Source organism: Aegilops tauschii, chromosome 2 (genome assembly GCF_002575655.3).
Source record: "Aegilops tauschii subsp. strangulata cultivar AL8/78 chromosome 2, Aet v6.0, whole genome shotgun sequence".
NCBI lineage: Eukaryota > Viridiplantae > Streptophyta > Magnoliopsida > Poales > Poaceae > Aegilops > Aegilops tauschii.
This window is the reverse complement of record NC_053036.3, coordinates 94,097,605-94,114,907: the sequence shown is the minus strand read 5'-3', so window position 1 is coordinate 94,114,907 and position 17,303 is coordinate 94,097,605. Positions and strand designations below refer to the sequence as shown.

General features: G+C 50.5%; 2 protein-coding genes across 2 annotated transcripts; one reads left to right on the top strand and one right to left on the bottom strand.

Moving 5' to 3' along the window:
• Positions 1–1,262: 1,262 nt before the first annotated feature.
• On the bottom strand, positions 1,263–1,835 carry LOC109752140 (F-box protein At1g47340-like). Its single transcript, XM_020311012.1, has one exon. It carries the CDS (start codon positions 1,833–1,835, stop codon positions 1,263–1,265), a length of 573 nt encoding a protein of 190 aa, XP_020166601.1.
• Positions 1,836–8,852: 7,017 nt separating this feature from the next.
• On the top strand, positions 8,853–12,229 carry LOC141040779 (uncharacterized). Its single transcript, XM_073506898.1, has 6 exons — positions 8,853–9,027; positions 10,232–10,373; positions 10,470–10,648; positions 11,083–11,365; positions 11,587–11,986; positions 12,020–12,229. Exons 1-6 carry the CDS (start codon positions 8,853–8,855, stop codon positions 12,227–12,229), a joined length of 1,389 nt encoding a protein of 462 aa, XP_073362999.1.
• Positions 12,230–17,303: the final 5,074 nt, after the last annotated feature.

Sequence of the window (17,303 nt, the reverse complement as noted above, 5' to 3'; positions counted from 1 at the left end):
ATGCCAAATTTTACACAGTGAATCAATATGACTATAACTATTTGTATTTGAAACATAATTTATTTATGAAATAACCGTAATATTACCTCGGGTGAAGAATAACTTATTCTACACCCTGGGTGATGAATAGTAACACTAATCCTTTTAATAACAACAAAAAATATATGATTGTGTGCATCCTAATTATAGAGATGTTGGTCGTTTTATCCGCATTTCCTATGAAAGGATGTTCGAAATTTGTTTTCATGCCTGGCAACAAAACGGTAGTTCAGAATAATTAAACACAGTATAAATTTCACTCCTGGGACACTATACAAAGTTTCATTAGAAAATCAGACAATAAACCTATACGATAGACTACAATTCCTTAGGAGCATATGTCCACCATCGTCTCGTCTTGTGATGGTGACAATTCAAAGCTGTGAGGCGAGAGCAGAGTGGGACGGTAACCCCGATGGATGATCCATAGCCATTGATATGACGGTATCCGTTGGAGCTGCTTGTCCCACTGCAGCAGTCGACCGTGGTCAGGAACGGACGACCTCGTGTCATACTTGTACAAGGTGTCGTTGTACGTGTAGAAGAGCGTCTCATGTTGAAACCATGCACTCCACGGCACGCGGCTCCATGGCCTTCGGATAGGGATGGGAGGTTCCACCTGCACAAGGAAGCTGTAGCGCAACTCCCAGTGCGGCTCCTTCTCGCCGTCCGATCCCTTGTTCTCCATGGCCATGTGACCCAGAAGCGGAGGCCCTTGGGGCGATTACAGTTGTTGAGCACGTGTGCGGCGAGGCACAGCCGCCCCTTGAGGTCAAAGGCCAACGGATTATCATATCGATAGGTCCCGAGATCGTCCGGGAGAGGGTAGGCGCGGCAAGTCTCGGTAGGCACATCCACTACCAGCACTCCGACAGCCTCCTGCCACATGGGTGCATTCCAACCTTTGGTGACCACGAGAAGTTTACCATCGATCAACACTGGCGTCGAAGGACAGAGATCCAGTGACTTGCCTACAGCAAGTCACGCCGTAACTGGCGGGCAGCCGTTGGATGCAAGGAGGCGGTTCAGATTGAATACTGTAGCGCGAAACACTGTGGGCGGTACTGTAGACCGGGGTATTGTGGATGATCTCCTGTAGACGAGTCACTGTAGCTCGGGTGCTGTTCACGATCTGTCCGTTGATCCTTGATCGGACGGTGTGGAGAGGGAAGCCAGTCACCATACTATTCACCGGTGACTTGCTCACAGCAAGTCACTAGATCTCAATCCGGCGTCGAAGTATCATTTCCTCTGGTTAGTGGGCGAGAGGGTGTGAGGAACGAGTCTTTGCGCCACCCACCCAAGGTGTAGACGTCCACGTCCACCCACTCTTCGGAGGAGTAGGAGCATAGCGGGAAAGAGAGGCGGAGCAGCTTGTACTCGTTGGTGGGCGGGCTGAACCCAAAGGCGAAGAAATACGCATGGTCCTTGTTGCTGAGCGGAGGGGCCGTCGGAAGCGCCAGTATCTCGCCGGTGGCGGGGTTGCACACCAGCGCCGGCGCCTGAGCATCGCGCTCGTCCACGAAGCAGAGGAGGCCGCAGCCGTCGGGCTTGGCGATGGAGCACATGGGTTTGTCCGACGATAAGCTGAGGACAGTGGTCTTGACGCTCTGGCCGAGCCCGCATGGTACACCGGATAAGCGCAAGAACTCGGGATCTGCCGAGAGCGCGGCAGGGCTCGCTGCGTGGAGCTTGCGGAAGGAGGGGTCTCCGAGGGCGCTGCGCCACTGCCTGGAGACGCAGCAGGAGCGGGCCACGTCCTTGGTCGGCAGCTTCATCAGGATTTCCTGCAGCATCTCGTTAGGGATTTCCTCAGCCTCACTGCGACGACGACGTCCCATTGTGCCATAGACATCGACGTCCCAAGGCAAGGAGATGCGCATCCTACTCGATCTGCCGGCCGGCAACTCGCTCGAAATCGATCGATTGTGGGTTGTGACCGTCGACTTGGTATTTTATAGAGGGCACCACCCAACGAGTTGCCGAGTTTGCGTCGAAGCAGGTATTCACGTAATTATTAGGATCCATATATCCGATCCTAAACATGCACGACTCCATCGCTGCCTGCGCGACTCCGTCGTCAAAATGCATGCAACCGATTGGCTTCTGCACGTGCTCCGTTCAGGAAGCACAGACCAAGCTTCCTTTCCTTACTAATCACGAAACGGAAACGATGAATGAATCGTCAAAAATGCTACACCTACGTAACTCTTTTACATACGCTGCGTAATCTTCGATGGCCAGATGTAGCATTGCTCATGAATCGCCAGACCGGTTCCTCTCCTCTCTGAACGGCCACACCCTTATTTCCGTCTTCGATCGCTAGATCCAACCAATTGGCTGCCCCTCTCTCCGGACGTCCAGTCATAATACAAATATATTTTCTTCTTCTTCTTTTGAGCATCACGTAAGCACGCAAAGAAATACTGCTACCTGCTAGCTAGTGCAAGTACGCACGACTTTTTCTTCTTCTTTTGAGCATCAATGGTCTCTCTCTCTCTCTCTCTCTCTCTCTCTCTCTCTCTCTCTCTCTCTCTCTCTCTCTCTCTCTCTCTAATCCACCATCGATCTTACTTATTGATACATACCAAAAATAAACAATGAAAGTGATCACATTATGCAACACAAAATACTTAGAGCATCTATAGCCGGACTCCTTAAATTGACCGGACGGGCACGGGGACCAGTGATCGGACAGGAGAGAGAAGCAAAAAGTTGACCCAACCAGACCCCTCAAAGCCTTCTTAAATGTCCGGTCTGTCCAGCAGCTCTCATATTCATCTCATATATGAGATGAGTATGTGGAGTGCCCGGGCATGCCCGGTCAGTGGTCCTGCTTCCGCCACATAGGATTGGGCCCCTATATCTTTTTTCTTTCTTTATTATTTCTTTTTCTTTCTCTCTCTCTCCACCAATCACATGCATGTGACCGGACATATAAGAAAAAATTGAGGGACATGGTTGCGTGAACGGAAAAATAGGGAATCAAAGCGGACACGCCCGAACGCTGACCGGGCACATCCGCAGGCGTTTGAGGGGCCAAATTTGTACATTGTAGCTGAAGATGCTCTTATGCATGCATAGAAAATCATTGGTTTGATTATAATGCCTCGCCGCCACCCTCACTACTAACAATGACACACCACCTCGATACCCTAACCATAACTTATCCGCAACGCCAGAAAGATTTGGGTTCCCAGCCCATGACCCAACGCCGGAGAGATCACCGACCCACAGCCCCTCAACATCGGTCGCGTGGAAGGTGGGGAACGAGGGTTCTCCCTTATCGCCTCGTGGAGAGTGGAGGTGGAAATGTCTCCTTATTTCTGGATCACGGCTATAAATTGGTTATTATTGGGTTACGGAAAAACACTTTAGGTGCCATTTCATTCACGACCAAATGTTAATTACCTAACATCGATAAACATGGGTGCAATCACAATTAAAATACATGTCCTTTGGATAGATTGCTTACACAAGAGGCGTGTCGTACAACATGGTGGGTTGTGTCATATTTTCTTGTCCTGACAATGTCAAGGGTCAGCTTGTAGTACATGCTATCCATGTAGTAACACTATATGAACTCAGGTATATCCTCATGCCGTACATTTCCAGATCCTCCTCTTTTGATAGTCTATACAAATGACATCATTTTCTTTAGTGCGTTGCTGATTACTTCATTATTTATCACTCGACAAACAGGGATTTCTACGCGATAAAAGACAAGAAATAGTGGACTGGTGGGGCTATGTACCCGAGGTATAAAGTCATGATATTAATGGTAAGTGTGATTGCACCCAGAAAAAAAGGGCAGCAGAAAAAGGCAGCAACTGCGCTATACTTTGCCTGGAATATTTGGAATGAGCGAAACCGAAGAATATTCCAAAACTTGTCTTCAACTGCTGATATGGTGGCTTGCTTAGTCAGGTCTGACTTAGCATACTTGGACATGGCCAATGTGAGGCCTTAGCTTTGTAAATCTGTTGTATCTCTATCCTTTTGTCTGCCTTAAGGCTTCAGACTTTTCCCTTGTAAATTCCTGAACTATAAAGGCAGAGCACCTGCCATTAGCCCTCAAAAAAAAATGGTAAGTGTAATGTCTATCCATGAAAGTGGTGCCACGGGAGATGTATTTTTTTTCCTGTTATTTAAGCGGTGTTTGTTTCATGGAGGGAAAACTTATTTTTTCTGCACCTAAACATAAGCAGCAGTCAATGACCTTAGTGGATATCAACACTTTTCGAGTGCAGATAAAGAGACCATCATTAGTCCTTGCATGGACATGCAAAGTTTACTTCTGATAACGTGCGTGTGTTCCAGTCACAAATATCCTCCTCGGTTTCGAGATTGCTCAAGTAAGCAGCACTCTTCTGACACTACGTACTTCCTCCGTCTAGGTGTATAAGTCATCTTAGGTTGTGCACCGCAACCAAGGCGGAGGGGAAAACGAGAGAATTTAATGTTTATTTGCTAATTAATAGCATTGCTACTGCATGTCGTGTTTGGTAGTCTTAAGTCATTGAAAGCATGTACACCCCACATCTCTTATTGATTGATATGTCATGAAACTAGAAACGAGGTGGGAGTTAACGCACCACGCCTAAGTGTTTTGGGATTATTTGGTTTTCGTAAGGTGACATATACATCTAGACAGAGGGAGTAGTATTGATCGATCGTTCCCAACCTGTACTTACTGTGTCATATTTAAGATGCTTTGCAGGGAAGACTAGGTCCTAGATGATTTTGGGACCATTGCAGGGCAGTGATGTCATTGTGCACATGGGATATATCAAACCTGATTAGTAGCTAGTACAGATTAAAATATACACAATAGATTGGGCACCAACGACAACTATTATAAGCATGAGGTTACCGGCATGCCTACTCATCAATAATTGTCCCAAAATCATTGCACATCAGATTAGCATTGCCATTACATCGTTATGTCGAGAGGCTTTCAAGGTCCATGGTTTCTTAGCGGGCTTCATTCGGTCAGTGGCCAATGTCCCATGTGCACTTGTAGCCCATGAACTCAAAAAAACACCAAAGCTTGTCATGGGTTTAGTCCCATACTGCTCACACAAGGAGCTTGGGACAAGCATATGTAATGAACTTATTATTTTCTTCTAAAATACTAGAACCACCTTCAGTAGAGTTCTGATACACTCGAATAGCGCATGTACTCACAAGATTATTACGACTTATGGCTTTACTTTGGACGCCTGGTATGGTTGTGGCGAATATAAAATCTATGAATGTTTTTACTTTGGACGCCAACTAAAATTCTTCGCCTGGCTGGTTGTCAAGAACCCGTGCTGGACTTTAGACCGCCTTGCAGCTAGGAGCCTACCGCACCAGCCTTGCTGCCTGTTATGCCTTCAGGAACCGGAGACGTTCGACCACCTGCTAATTCAGTGTTCCTTTGCCCGCGCTCTGGTTCAACGCATTGCGGGCTAGGGGATGGGAGCGGCACACTCCTACTCAGCGTGATGCGCTCGTCGCATGGTGGACGGCAGCAAGCACACACTCCTACCTTGTGCTAGTGATGCACCGCATCTGGAAAGAGAGGAATTGCTGGTCTTCGACAAGGTGACAACTTCGACCGGTGGGATGGTTGCTGGCAAAGATAGTGAGTGGAGGTTGTGCCAGGTTTTTTTTTCTCTCTTAATGAAATGACGCGTAAATCTCATGCGTGTTTCTAAAAAAATATTAAAGCAGCGACAATTAATATGGATAAGTAGGAGCATCTTTTTCAATGTCCAGAATTGTAGTATATAACTTATTTAAAGTTGAACTTTTTATGGTTTTCTTTTCTTTTGTAAGCATCTTCTGTCAAACACCACTACCCTTCTAATAATAATAAAAATATGATTGTGTGCATCGTAATTATTGAGATGTTGGTCGTTTTATCCGCATTTCCTATCAAAGGATGTTCGGAAATTGTTTACATGCTCAGCTACAAAACGGTAGTACAGAATAATCAAACACCAAAGTGTTATTTCTTGTGGATGAGTGCTCAGCTACAAACGGCAAGGAATTGAGGGTAAGTGCTGTCTGGTGATCATGTGAAGTTTACCATCGAACAGCACCGGCACCGAAGTGTTATTTCTTGTCGATGATGGGCTAGAGGGTGAGAGGAACGAGTGTTTGCGCCACCCGCAGGCGTCACCCAAGGTGTAGACGCCCACCTCCACCCGCTCTTCGAAGGAGTACGAGTATGACGGGAAAGAGAGGCGGAACAGCTTGTGCTCGTTGGTGGGCGGGCTGAACCCCAGGGCAAAGAGATGATACGCATTGTCCATGTTGCTGAGAGCAAGTATAATAGGTCCTAGTCAGCTGGCTATAAGGTGTACTTCCACATCAGCAAAATCTTATTTGGAGGAGAAAGAAAGCGGGAGAGAGAATAGAGCTGGCGCTTCATCTATCGCCGGGCGTTAACACAAGCTCCGATGCATTTGAGCGAGCATGCAGCTGGCAACCAGGGCAGAGCATGCAGCCAGCCAATCACTGTACATTTCCTTGCATCTCTCTCCATGCAAACATTAAAGGCAATAGCTAACCTTTGCGGTCCCCGTCAAGGAAGCAGAGGAGGCCGTTGCAGATGTTGTCAAGGAAGTAGCCCTCGGGGATGGCGACGGTGCACATGGGTTTGTCCGACGATAACCCGAAGACACTGGTCTTGACGCTCTGGCCGAGCCCGCATGGTACACTGGATAAGCACAAGAACTCGGGCTCCGCCGACAGCGCGGCAGGGCTCGCTGCGTGGAGCTTGCGGAAGGTGGGGTCTCCGAGGGCGCTGGAGACGCAGCAGCAGCGGGCCACGTCCTTGGTCGGTAGCTTCGTCATGATTTCCTGTAGCATGTCGCTGGGGATCTCCTCGGCCTCACTGGGACGAGGACGTCCCACTGTAGCATAGCCATCGAGGTCCCAAGGCAAATAGATGCGCATCCTACTCGATCGGTGGACGGCAGCAACTCGCTCGAAATCGATCGATTGTGAGTTGCGACCGTAGACTTCGTATATTAAGTATTTATAGATAGAGGGCACCAGCGTACGAGTGGCCGAGTTTGAGTCGAAGCAGGTATTCACGTAATTCCCGGTAATAACCATGTCAAAAAAAAGAAAAAGAAAAACTGGTAGTGCACGTATATCCGAGCCTAAAAGTGCACTTATACAGCAGGGGCCCAACTAATCAAAACGATCAACGCAAAAAAAAAAAAAACCTCAAAACAATGGATCAATCTGCCATATAGTCCTACTCGGCTTTTCCTATTTGACGCTCTTCGCTGAAGGTGCCCCTTCCCCGACGCCTCAGTTTGGGCCGGCCCATGGTTAGATTTCACTGTTTTCTATTTTATTTTTTCTGTTTCTTTTTTTAGGGAAGGCTATCGTGGCTAGCTTATTAAGATGAAAAAACTGATACATCGTCTAGGAGCGAATTCACCGCACAATCTGGTGGCTGTCAGACCAACTTTTGTTTCTGTTTCTATTTCTATTTATTTTTTCTGTTTCTGTTTCTGTTTATTTTTTGTTTTTATCTATTTTTTGGGTATTATAAAAAATCAGTGTGCATTATAAAATAATTCATATATTAAGAAAGTGTTCACGGTATTTTGTAAAAATCTCACCATGCATTATAAAAGTCAACATATATTAAGACTTTGTTCAGCGAATACTATGAATGTTCAATGTGTATTAAAAAGATGTTCAACGTACATTACACAAATATTCAATGCACATTTGAAAATTGTTCAACATACATTACAAATTGCTCAATGCATATTCAAAAAAAAGTTCAGCATATATATTCATATTTTTAAAATGTTCAAAGACAGGTGCTTTTTTAGGAGTATTCAGAGTGAGGTGCTACAGTGAACCGGGTGCTAAAGTATGGATTATATGCTCCAAAAAAACCGATTGGGGGCATAATGGGCCAGCCCAAGCACCCTGGGACTCACATGTTTTACGCACATTCGTTTTTTAGGGTTACATTTTTTACGCACATGGGCAGTGTATAGGGACTCGAGCAAATGCAAGGGACAGCGAGGCGAGCGACAAAGAGCATCTCTAGCAGACCCCTTATCGAGCGGATCTTTAAAGTGAGTATAAAGGCCGCGAAAAACGTGTTTTGGCGGGCTGCGGCAGAACAGACCCATCAAAGCCGAACGGTAAAACATAATATGATTCATCACTCGCGACCACTGCCACCGAAGCCACCACCACCTCCATGACCATCATCATCATCATCACTCTCCACCACCGCCACCGAAGCATTGTCGTCCAACATGCGCACAAACTCGGCAATTGCATCATGCAAATCAGCGCTACAATTTCGCTCCACAAGACACGAACAATCGCAATGGCGAAAAGTGCAAACAACTAAAAGAAAATCAAAGTTTCATACCTTGCGCCCATTCCGTCGAACACCTCGGGGGCGGCGACAACTGCGTCGTCGGCAGACGTCCTAGGGGAAGCTCTTGGGTGGCGATCAGAGGAGGTGGTGGCGTGGTGCTCGCAGTACCTTTTGTGTCCGCCTTTGCATTTCACCCTTGCCTTCTTGTGCCTCTTCACCTGCTGGGTAGGGACGGCATGCACCGGATTCGCAGCAGCGGCGGCGGCGGCGGGCGGCGCGTGCCTTCTCGGCGGTGATTGCGGAAGCGCCGCTCTGGACGACGATGTTACCCTGGCGCTTGGGGGTACGGGCGGTGGAGGCTTGAACGGCGATGGGCGCGACACGGCCGGCGACGAGATCTACTTGAGGGGTTGGTTCGCCCATGACGTCCACGGGGATGGGAAACGGCTGGGAGGCGTCCATGGCGGCGCTACAGCGCCAAGGAAGGTGGTCTGGAGTGCGTGGAGAAAGATTAATGGCGGCGGCGGGGAGTGAGAGCGGGAACTGTCACGCGGAAATGTCTCTCATGCCAAATCTCGCTAGTGATAGGGGTCACCCTCCAGTCGGCCTCCTGCCCCTGCCCCGTGTTTCTAAAGGTTGAAGGAAAGAATTTGCCACGCCCCGCAAAACTGTAAACCGGCGATTATTTTACTGTTCGGCGCGATATAAGGGGTCTGCTAGAGATGCTATAACAGGGCCGTCCATTTAGTTAGTTAGCAGGAAGGTTTATGACTCATGTTTTCTTGGTTTTAAGACCTTCTAGAATGTTCCAGTCTGATTTTCTGTTTCTTTTCTACTTTCGTTTTCTCTACCTTTTTAATTTGTTTTATTTTTTAGTTTGGCATTTTTCCAAAATTAAAAAAAAATCAGTTTTATTTTATATTTTATACATTACATTTTCTAAATTCAAGAGGATTCTTTAAAAATTGAGAATATTTCTTGTACTCCCTGCTATCGATATGACTTGCCGCATCTTTAGTACAACTTTAGTACAAAGTGGTACTAAAGTTGCAATAAGTAATATGAATCGAAGGAAGTACTACTAAAGAACAATTTTCGAAAAAAATATTTTTTTAAAATATTTTTGAAAACATGACTTTCTTTAATTTGAGAAGTTTTTTCCGATTTCTGAGAATATTTTTAAAATTCAATATTTTTTGTATGCAGGAACATTTTTTACATTCAAAGTACTTTTTGAAAACCTAAAAAAATTTGAGAACTTTAAAAAATTTATAGAACGTTTTCTGTATTTAAGAACATTCATAAGTGCATCTAGTGCCTCCTTTGAGGTTTTGAAGTATTGACGACAAAAGTGATTAAGAGACTAATCTATTTGTGATTTGTGAGCATACATACATGAGAGTTCCTGAAGATTTAGTTTAACCAAGAACAACCGACCCTTGAAAATGTTAAGGAAACAAGAAGATTTTGGAGCGCCCTTCTAAAGAATTGGAACATGAATTATGATTCTTTACTAGTTTCCTTTGTTTTTTTAGTCACGGATACTCGTCACTACTAAGACACAAGGATTTGCATCACCAGATGGTTCATCGCTCATCGGCAGCGTCGTTTAAAACGGCAGCGGCATCATAGTCAGATGGATAAACAACCATGTACCTCTCGGATCTCGGATCCACTGCCTCCCAAGTCCCAACGCCTAAAGCCAACTCCACCGCGTGACCCTATCCTGTCCGGCCCCGTCCGTTTAGGGTAAAACGGACAAACCAGACGGCCCAGCGCGCGGGTGCAAACGGACTTTTGTCCGTTTTCTGTTCATTTTCGACTCATCCCCGGCCCAAGTTTGCGCCGATTTCGGGGTGAAACAGATAGCGCGCGGACGGGCGGGACACGCGCGCTTGTCCTCCCCTGGCCCGCTTGTCGGTGGGAGAAAGCAAAACCCCCTCCCCCCACGCCCCATTTGGCGCCATTTCCCCCAAACCCTCCCACATCCCTCACGCCGCCCCCTCCCTCCCCCCTCCATGGCCGACGCCCAGCCGAATTCCCGCGGCCTGGCCGTCGACCCACCCGGAAAGGTGAAGAAGAAGGCGGCCAAGGCGCCAAGGAAGCCGCGGTCGGAGTGCACGCCGGAGGAGATCGCCAAGTTGAACGCGGAATCGGCGAAGAGGATGAGCCGGAGAGCTGTCGTCAAGGTCAATGCCGCCGCGGCCAAGTTCGCCGCCGAGCGCGATGCGATGGAGGCCGCGCGGCGCAAGGCCGCGTTCGACGAGAAGGAGGACATCGTCAACAAAGCGCACGCCCTCCTCATGCTTGGCTGGGCCGTCCGGACGGTTTCCCTGCCACGGCCGTCGGCCCGACGAGCACAGGCTCGTCGGTCGCCCGGCCTCCACACTGCCACTCGCCGACGTCGCGGACCACGCCCATGTCGCCCGTCTTCCCTCCGCCAAGGCACGACGGCCAGACCCGTTTCTCGGGGTCGCCGGACGTTGGCGTGATCGCGCCATCCACACCGCGCCCCTCGGCCGTCATCGACCTCAACGTCACGCCTGGGTCCAGCAGCGGCGGCCGGCTGTCCGTCGAGATGCTAAGAAAGCAAGCACGGGCACTGTTCACGGGCACCATGCCGGCCCCCAGCGTCTTGTTTGACGGAATGCCAACACCAACGCCACCGGTCGACGACCCCTTCTACAACCAGTACATGGAGGACGTGATCTTCGAGGGTGGGCAGGGCCGTGCCTACGACCCCGACGAGACCCAAAGTCAGGATGGCCGCGCTCAGTACGTCCCTGATGAAGAGGCTGACGACCGTGCTGACTACGACCATGGTGACTCGTGGCATGAAGACGATGACATCTATTGCGAAGGTGATGGTGATGAAGAAGAAGGCAATGACGTTGATATTAGTGGCGAGCCATTGTTCATCGACGAGCTCACCCAAAGAGCGGAAGCACAAAAGAGGAGGAAGAGCATTTGCACGGGTTCATATACACAAGATGAGGACAAGTTGATTTGCCAATGTTGGATGGAGATTAGCCAAGATCCGAGGACCGGCGCGCAACAAAAGGGCCTTGTTTTTTGGACGAGAGTCCACAAAACATTCCATGAAAGGAAGATGTTTGAGCCCTACCAAATTACAAGCAAGCGTGGCATCTTCCTTTCATGTTTCCATGTTCAATTGTTGTTGATCATGTCGTGTAGGCATTTCAATCTTTGGAGGCATTCAAGGCCCGGCACAATGACAAGCCATTCACTCTTACGCCTTGTTGGACGATCATCAACAATTGCCCTAAGTTCAAGGACCAATACCATGAACTTCAAAGGAAGAGAGGCATGAAGACGGCCAAGTTCGCCGGAGGTGGAGATGGCGAGGCGTGCAAGAGGCCGAGGGGCAAGACCAACTCCAAGGTTGACGACATACGTGATGCCTCATCCATGGCATTGCATGACACTTTGCATGACATGATATCTCAAAAGGATGTGAGGGACGAGAAGAAGCGGCAAAGCAAGGACGAGCAAATGAAGCAATACCTAGACCTTCAAAGGAAGAAGCTTGAGATGGAGGAGGCGGCCAAGAGGAGGAAGATCGACATGGAGGAGGCAGCCCGGCAAAGGCAGCTCGACATGGAGGAGGCGGCCCGGCAAAGGCAGCTCGACATCGAGGCCGACAATGTCAAGGCCAGGCAGAGGCAGCTCGACATCGAGGCCACCAATACCGCCACCAAAGCGAAGGAGGTGGCCCTTGCGATCATGAGCGTGGACTTGTCCAAGATGAGCGAGAAGACGAGGGCCTGGTTCGAGGCCAGTCAGAAGGAGATGCTCGACGCCGACGGCCTAAACTAGGTCGTCCGATCGGCCGTGGCCGTTCTTTTTGGAGGCTGGCATGGGTGCCGCCCGCCCGCTGGGCCATTGGCTGTGTGCCGGCGAGAAAAACATTCATTTTGGAGGCCGGCTGTGTTGCCGGCGAGGACAACTATTCATTTTGGAGGCTGGCTGTGTTGCCGGCGCTGGCTGAGTTGCCGGCGATGGACGTGTAGGCCGCTGGCTCTCTTGCCGACGTGATGAACTAGGGCCGCTGGCCTGATGAACTAGGGCTTGGCATTTGAAACGTTGCTCTTTTTTTAAAAAAATAGACGCAGACAGGATGGGGCAAACGTATGCGGCCGCGCGCTGGGCGCACGGCCACCGCATCCCAGGACACGCCTGGACACGACCCCATTGCCCTACCCAAACGAACAGAATCCGGACAAAATGAACGCCTGTTTGGGACCGCATGGTGGAGTTGGCCTAAGACTGGGAAGACCACCAACAGAACCGCAAAGAGTTTGGTGGCCTTGTGCAATATCCGGAGATAGCAAAGGAGCGGGGCCTCCTTTTCTTTCTTGGTAAAAGAGGCTCACAGCCACAGGTCACGGGCATCTTGCTAGCATCCATGCATGCATATGCATTGCATTGCATTGTATCCATGCTTGGGCAAAGCCTGAGACCGGCTTTTCTACAATGCACGAGAGATACTGTGCATGGCTGAGCAGTTAAGAGCATCTCCAGCCACGTCCTCAACAGGTCCCTTCAGGCAGTTTTCAGCGCCGACGTCTAAAAATCAGCCCAGTCGCGTTCCCAGGAGCCTGTTTTTTGCTGGGTTAGACCGAAATTGGCGTCGGCGGACCCAGACCGAACCCGGCGTGCCGGGGCAAGCGTTTTTGGCGCGAAAGAACGGCAGGCCCGCCAAGTCAGCGACACCCGAGCCTTGTCGTCCTCATCGCCTCGGTTTCCCACGGGGAATCAAAGCGAAGGCTGCCGCCGGTCAGCCATTCATTGATTCCTCACGGGCGGCGCGGCGACGCCCCCTCTCCCACCATGCGTACACAGGGCGCCGACCCCCGGGCCGCTATAAAGCAACGCCTCCCCCTCGCTTGTGACCACACACCACCCACAGCCGCCGAGCTCTGCCTCTCTCTCCCCGTGCGCAACCGCCACCGACGTTCCTCCCCTCTCTCCCCGTGCCCAGCCGCGACGATGGGCGAGCATTTCCCCGGCAATGGCGCGGCGGCCAATGGCTTCGGCCGCCGCTCGTTGCACGAGTGGGAAGCCCACTTGATGTTCGAGGCGAACATCCCGTCGCCTCCCGACATGCGCGCGTCCGGGCGGTGGAGGCTCAGTGCCGGCGGCGTCCCCATCCCCCGCTGCCCAACGTTAACGTGCGCCCCGACTACTTCGCCGACGAGGTCGATCGCGTGCGGGCGTCGCTGACGGAGGAGCAGCTGGCCCTCCCGCAGTACGCCGGCGGCAACCACGAGGCGTGGGCGGCGTACTTCCATCACCGGCAGACGCAGCGGCTCGCCTCCACCAACGGGGCGCCGGTGGTGCGGGGCACCAAGAACAGCGACGGGCGCCGCCTGTGGTGGGGCGCCCCCGGCCGCACGCTCGACGCCATTCTCCGGCACCTCGAGGGCGGCAACGACCCGCTGTTGACGTACCCTGCCGCCCAGGTCCGGAGCAGCGGCCAATGGATGCCGAGGAGGATGGCGTCCTCTTCTTCCTCCTCCTCCCGCTCCTCCTCACACTCTCCGGGTCGCCGGCGCTGTTCAGCGTCAAGGCCGAGCCCACGGAGACGCCGCTCGGCCGGCGCACCCGCAGCGCTGGCATTGTCATCAACGAGGGCAGGCGCGCCTCGTCCTCGGCTCTTCCCCGCTTCGTCAAGCCGAAGACGGAGTCGGCCGTCGTGAAGACGGAGCCGGGCTCGCATCCGTGGAGACAGAGCTAGGGCTCGCCGTCGTGAAGACGGAGTCGGGGCTCTCCGACGCGGCGACATTGAAGTGGGCGCGCGAAGACTGGGCGTGGACGGAGCTGGAGCGCCAGTGCCGCGCCTATGAGCAGTTCGCCGCTCGACGCCGTGGCTGCGACGAGGGAGGCGTCGTCGTCCTCGACGATGACAGCGACGACGACGTGCCGCCACCGGTCCACCAGGGCGACCCCGGGCAGGGGTCCAGCAGGGGCGGCCGCGTGAAGGAGGAGAAGGACGACGATGACAACGGCTATGGCAGCGACGGCGGCGACTTCGGCGCGCTCAGCGCGTTCTTCGGCCTGTAGTTGCGGCCTTTTTTTAAGTATTTCAGTTTCCTATGTAAAAAACCATTTAAGTCGCCTAAGTAATGTCATGTTCGTCGAATTTTAGCTGAAACTTTGTCCCGTTTTACTGAATTTTAGCCTAATTTCTTTTCAAAAAATATTAAAGACGCCTTCTGGGGGCGACCCTAGGGCCGCCGGTTGGGAACCCTAAAGCCCCTAGGCCGATTTTAACGCCGGTTTGCCCCCAGGCGGCGATTTTACGAGCCGCCTGGGGGGCCAACGGCTGGAGATGCTCTAATGCTTTGTGTGGGATCCATGCCACGTTTTGCACTAAGATGTTTAAAATTATTTCTTTATCTCTATACTCTCATATCCATTGAATGTTGCGTCAGAAATGCTACAGATATTATGCAAAAAAAATTACCCGTCATCATCAAGCCAGTACAGTGCACTATTCATGTACTCTCTCCTTCCATAAACACATGCATTACAATATAAAGGTACTGAAAATCTCAAATGTTGCACTGTGATTCATCTGTTCGACGTCGAATCATAATGTTTCATTCAGTGTCAATACACTTAAGACTTAGTATTAGGTTTTTCATGTTCTAGATTGCATCATTATGTTTCATAGAGTTTCATCATGTTTGAAATACAAACCTTAAAAGCTCTCAAAATATATTCAAATGTGGTCTTGTTTCAAAGTCCTAATCACAAGGAACTCAAATATGTAAATGGGTCATAAATTGGAATTATAATTCAAAAAATAAAATAGATTGAAGCTTTGAAATTATATGAAAAAGTATGGATAGGTGAGGTACTATTGTGTGTGTATAGAAGAGAGGTTGCTAGTGGTCATCGTATGGCATAATTTATGACGGATTAATGTGACACATTTGCTGAACATGAAATATACAATAGAATGGCTTGAGCGGGGACCAACATGCATGCATCCTAATCTCCAAGAGAATGCACCGCTGAGCCATGCATGGGATCTCCCGTGCATGGTAGAATCTCTTTTCTCGGCAAAGCCTTTGCCTTTACGCGCAAGTACGTGCTCCTAGCTAAGCTAGCTCTCTTCCCTCAAGAAAAGAAGAGAAAAAGGCTAAGCTAGCTCTCCATCGATCCTTGCATCCACATGAGTCACATAACCACACTCCCTGTACATGCGCTTTGGAGATGGACGTAGGTGATATATCGACCATTTACAGAAGAGACTGACAATGCAGCAGCAGCAAACATGGCACAACGCGCAACTGAAAAACAGCTCCTGCTTGCTATTTATGTATCGCCAAATTAAGAAGATCGGCGGAGAAACAAACACACCGGGAGCCGGAGATCATTATTACAAACATAATAATGCCTGCTGCTCAAGCATACATACCGTACCAATACTACCATGTCTGCTGCTAATTTACTAGCTCCATGATCCATCACAACTACAGTAATACAGAAGCTCTGATCGAATGACCAGACACACGCAACGCAAACCTAGATAGTACTTAGCTTGCACGTCTCCAGCCAGGGTAGGCTCTGGACCCGATCCTGACCTCAGACCGCCGCGCCGCCTGCGCCTTCCGCTCCTTGCTCCAGGTCGCCGCCCATGCAAGCCTGGATCTTGTCTGCGATGAAGTGGCCGATGAGGTCGAGGATCCGCGCCGTGACCCGCATCGCGGGGATGGCCACCACGCCGAACACAAAGCCCTCGAGGAAACTATCGTCGCAAGGAGTCATGGCTAGCTTAGCTTTCGTGGTTGAGTTGAAAGAGGCCGGCCGGGGTGGAAGAAAGGAGCGACAGAGGGGTTACTTATAAAGACGTGTTGCAACTTGCAAGCTGGCCTCCTCCTCCTCCTCCTCCTCACACCTTTTCTGCTGGTGAAATTAAACCCATTAACAGTCGCATAAAGGGCGATCGTTCGCGCTAGCCACCTCAGCGATTTACTGTGCAGGAAGGAGCGATGCGGCTGGATCTTGACGTGGAGGAGTAGCTTTCTCAGATACACCGCACCTCTGCTTTTCCTGGTTTCTTCGACCCGTCACGGCACGCAACCTCCCCTGCTCTTCCTCGCTCTCGTCGCGCCGCTCCACAGCCTGCGCCTCCACCCCTTCCCTCTTCCCCTCACCTTCTCCCCACCACCGGTCCGCGTCGCGACGCCGGCGGCATGGAGGCCTGGGCTCGGGCAACCGCCGCGGTGTCGGGTTCGTCGGCGAGGTCTCTCGGGAACACGCGACGGGCTTGACCTCTCCCGACTCCCCGCCAGGTTGCGCTGCGCCTCCAATCCCAGCTCATGGTCGAGCTGGACATGCCCCACGACGCGGTCTGCGTCAGTCTGAAGCTCGCGGAGGACGGGGACGAGGTCGGGTGAAGATTCGACGGCCACACGGTGGGAAAGCAATGGCGGCGGCTTCACCGGTGAGCAAGACTCGTCCATAACCTTTATCTTGTCTCCTTCCTTTGTTGATACTCTCGTCCACGTCAAGTTTTAACTTAAGAATAGGTTCCGTCTGGTTGTAGTCCATATTCTTTGGCTCAAGTCCAATGTACAGAGGTATGTTTTTAACCAGATTTTATTCAGTTTTCTGTTTGACAGAAATTCTTGATGTTATTACCTCTTATTGCCATCTACACGTTATTGTCATATTCACGGCATTTACTCAATTTGAGAACATGTGGAACACAATACTATTGTAGCCACTTGGCATTGAGTTGCATTACCTGATGCCCAATAAACAGTTAGACTGTTGTCTAACCAGTGACATTATTTCGCCTGTTTCGGTCTATTGCTGCTTGCTTTATTAGTTTTGCTGTAAGAAATGATGTGTAACTCAGGAGTGCGTGACCACTCTG

Bases quoted from the DNA above. Each gene is read 5' to 3' on its own strand.
- LOC141040779 (XM_073506898.1), top strand. From the start codon at position 8,853: ATGGCGGCGCTACAGCGCCAAGGAAGGTGGTCTGGAGTGCGTGGAGAA. The intron at 9,028-10,231 runs GTTGAAGGAAAG...CCCCGGCCCAAG, and splicing joins CCTGCCCCGTGTTTCTAAAG to TTTGCGCCGATTTCGGGGTG. The intron at 11,366-11,586 runs GGGTTCATATAC...TCATGTCGTGTA, and splicing joins AGGAGGAAGAGCATTTGCAC to GGCATTTCAATCTTTGGAGG.
- LOC109752140 (XM_020311012.1), bottom strand. From the start codon at position 1,835: ATGCTGCAGGAAATCCTGATGAAGCTGCCGACCAAGGACGTGGCCCGC.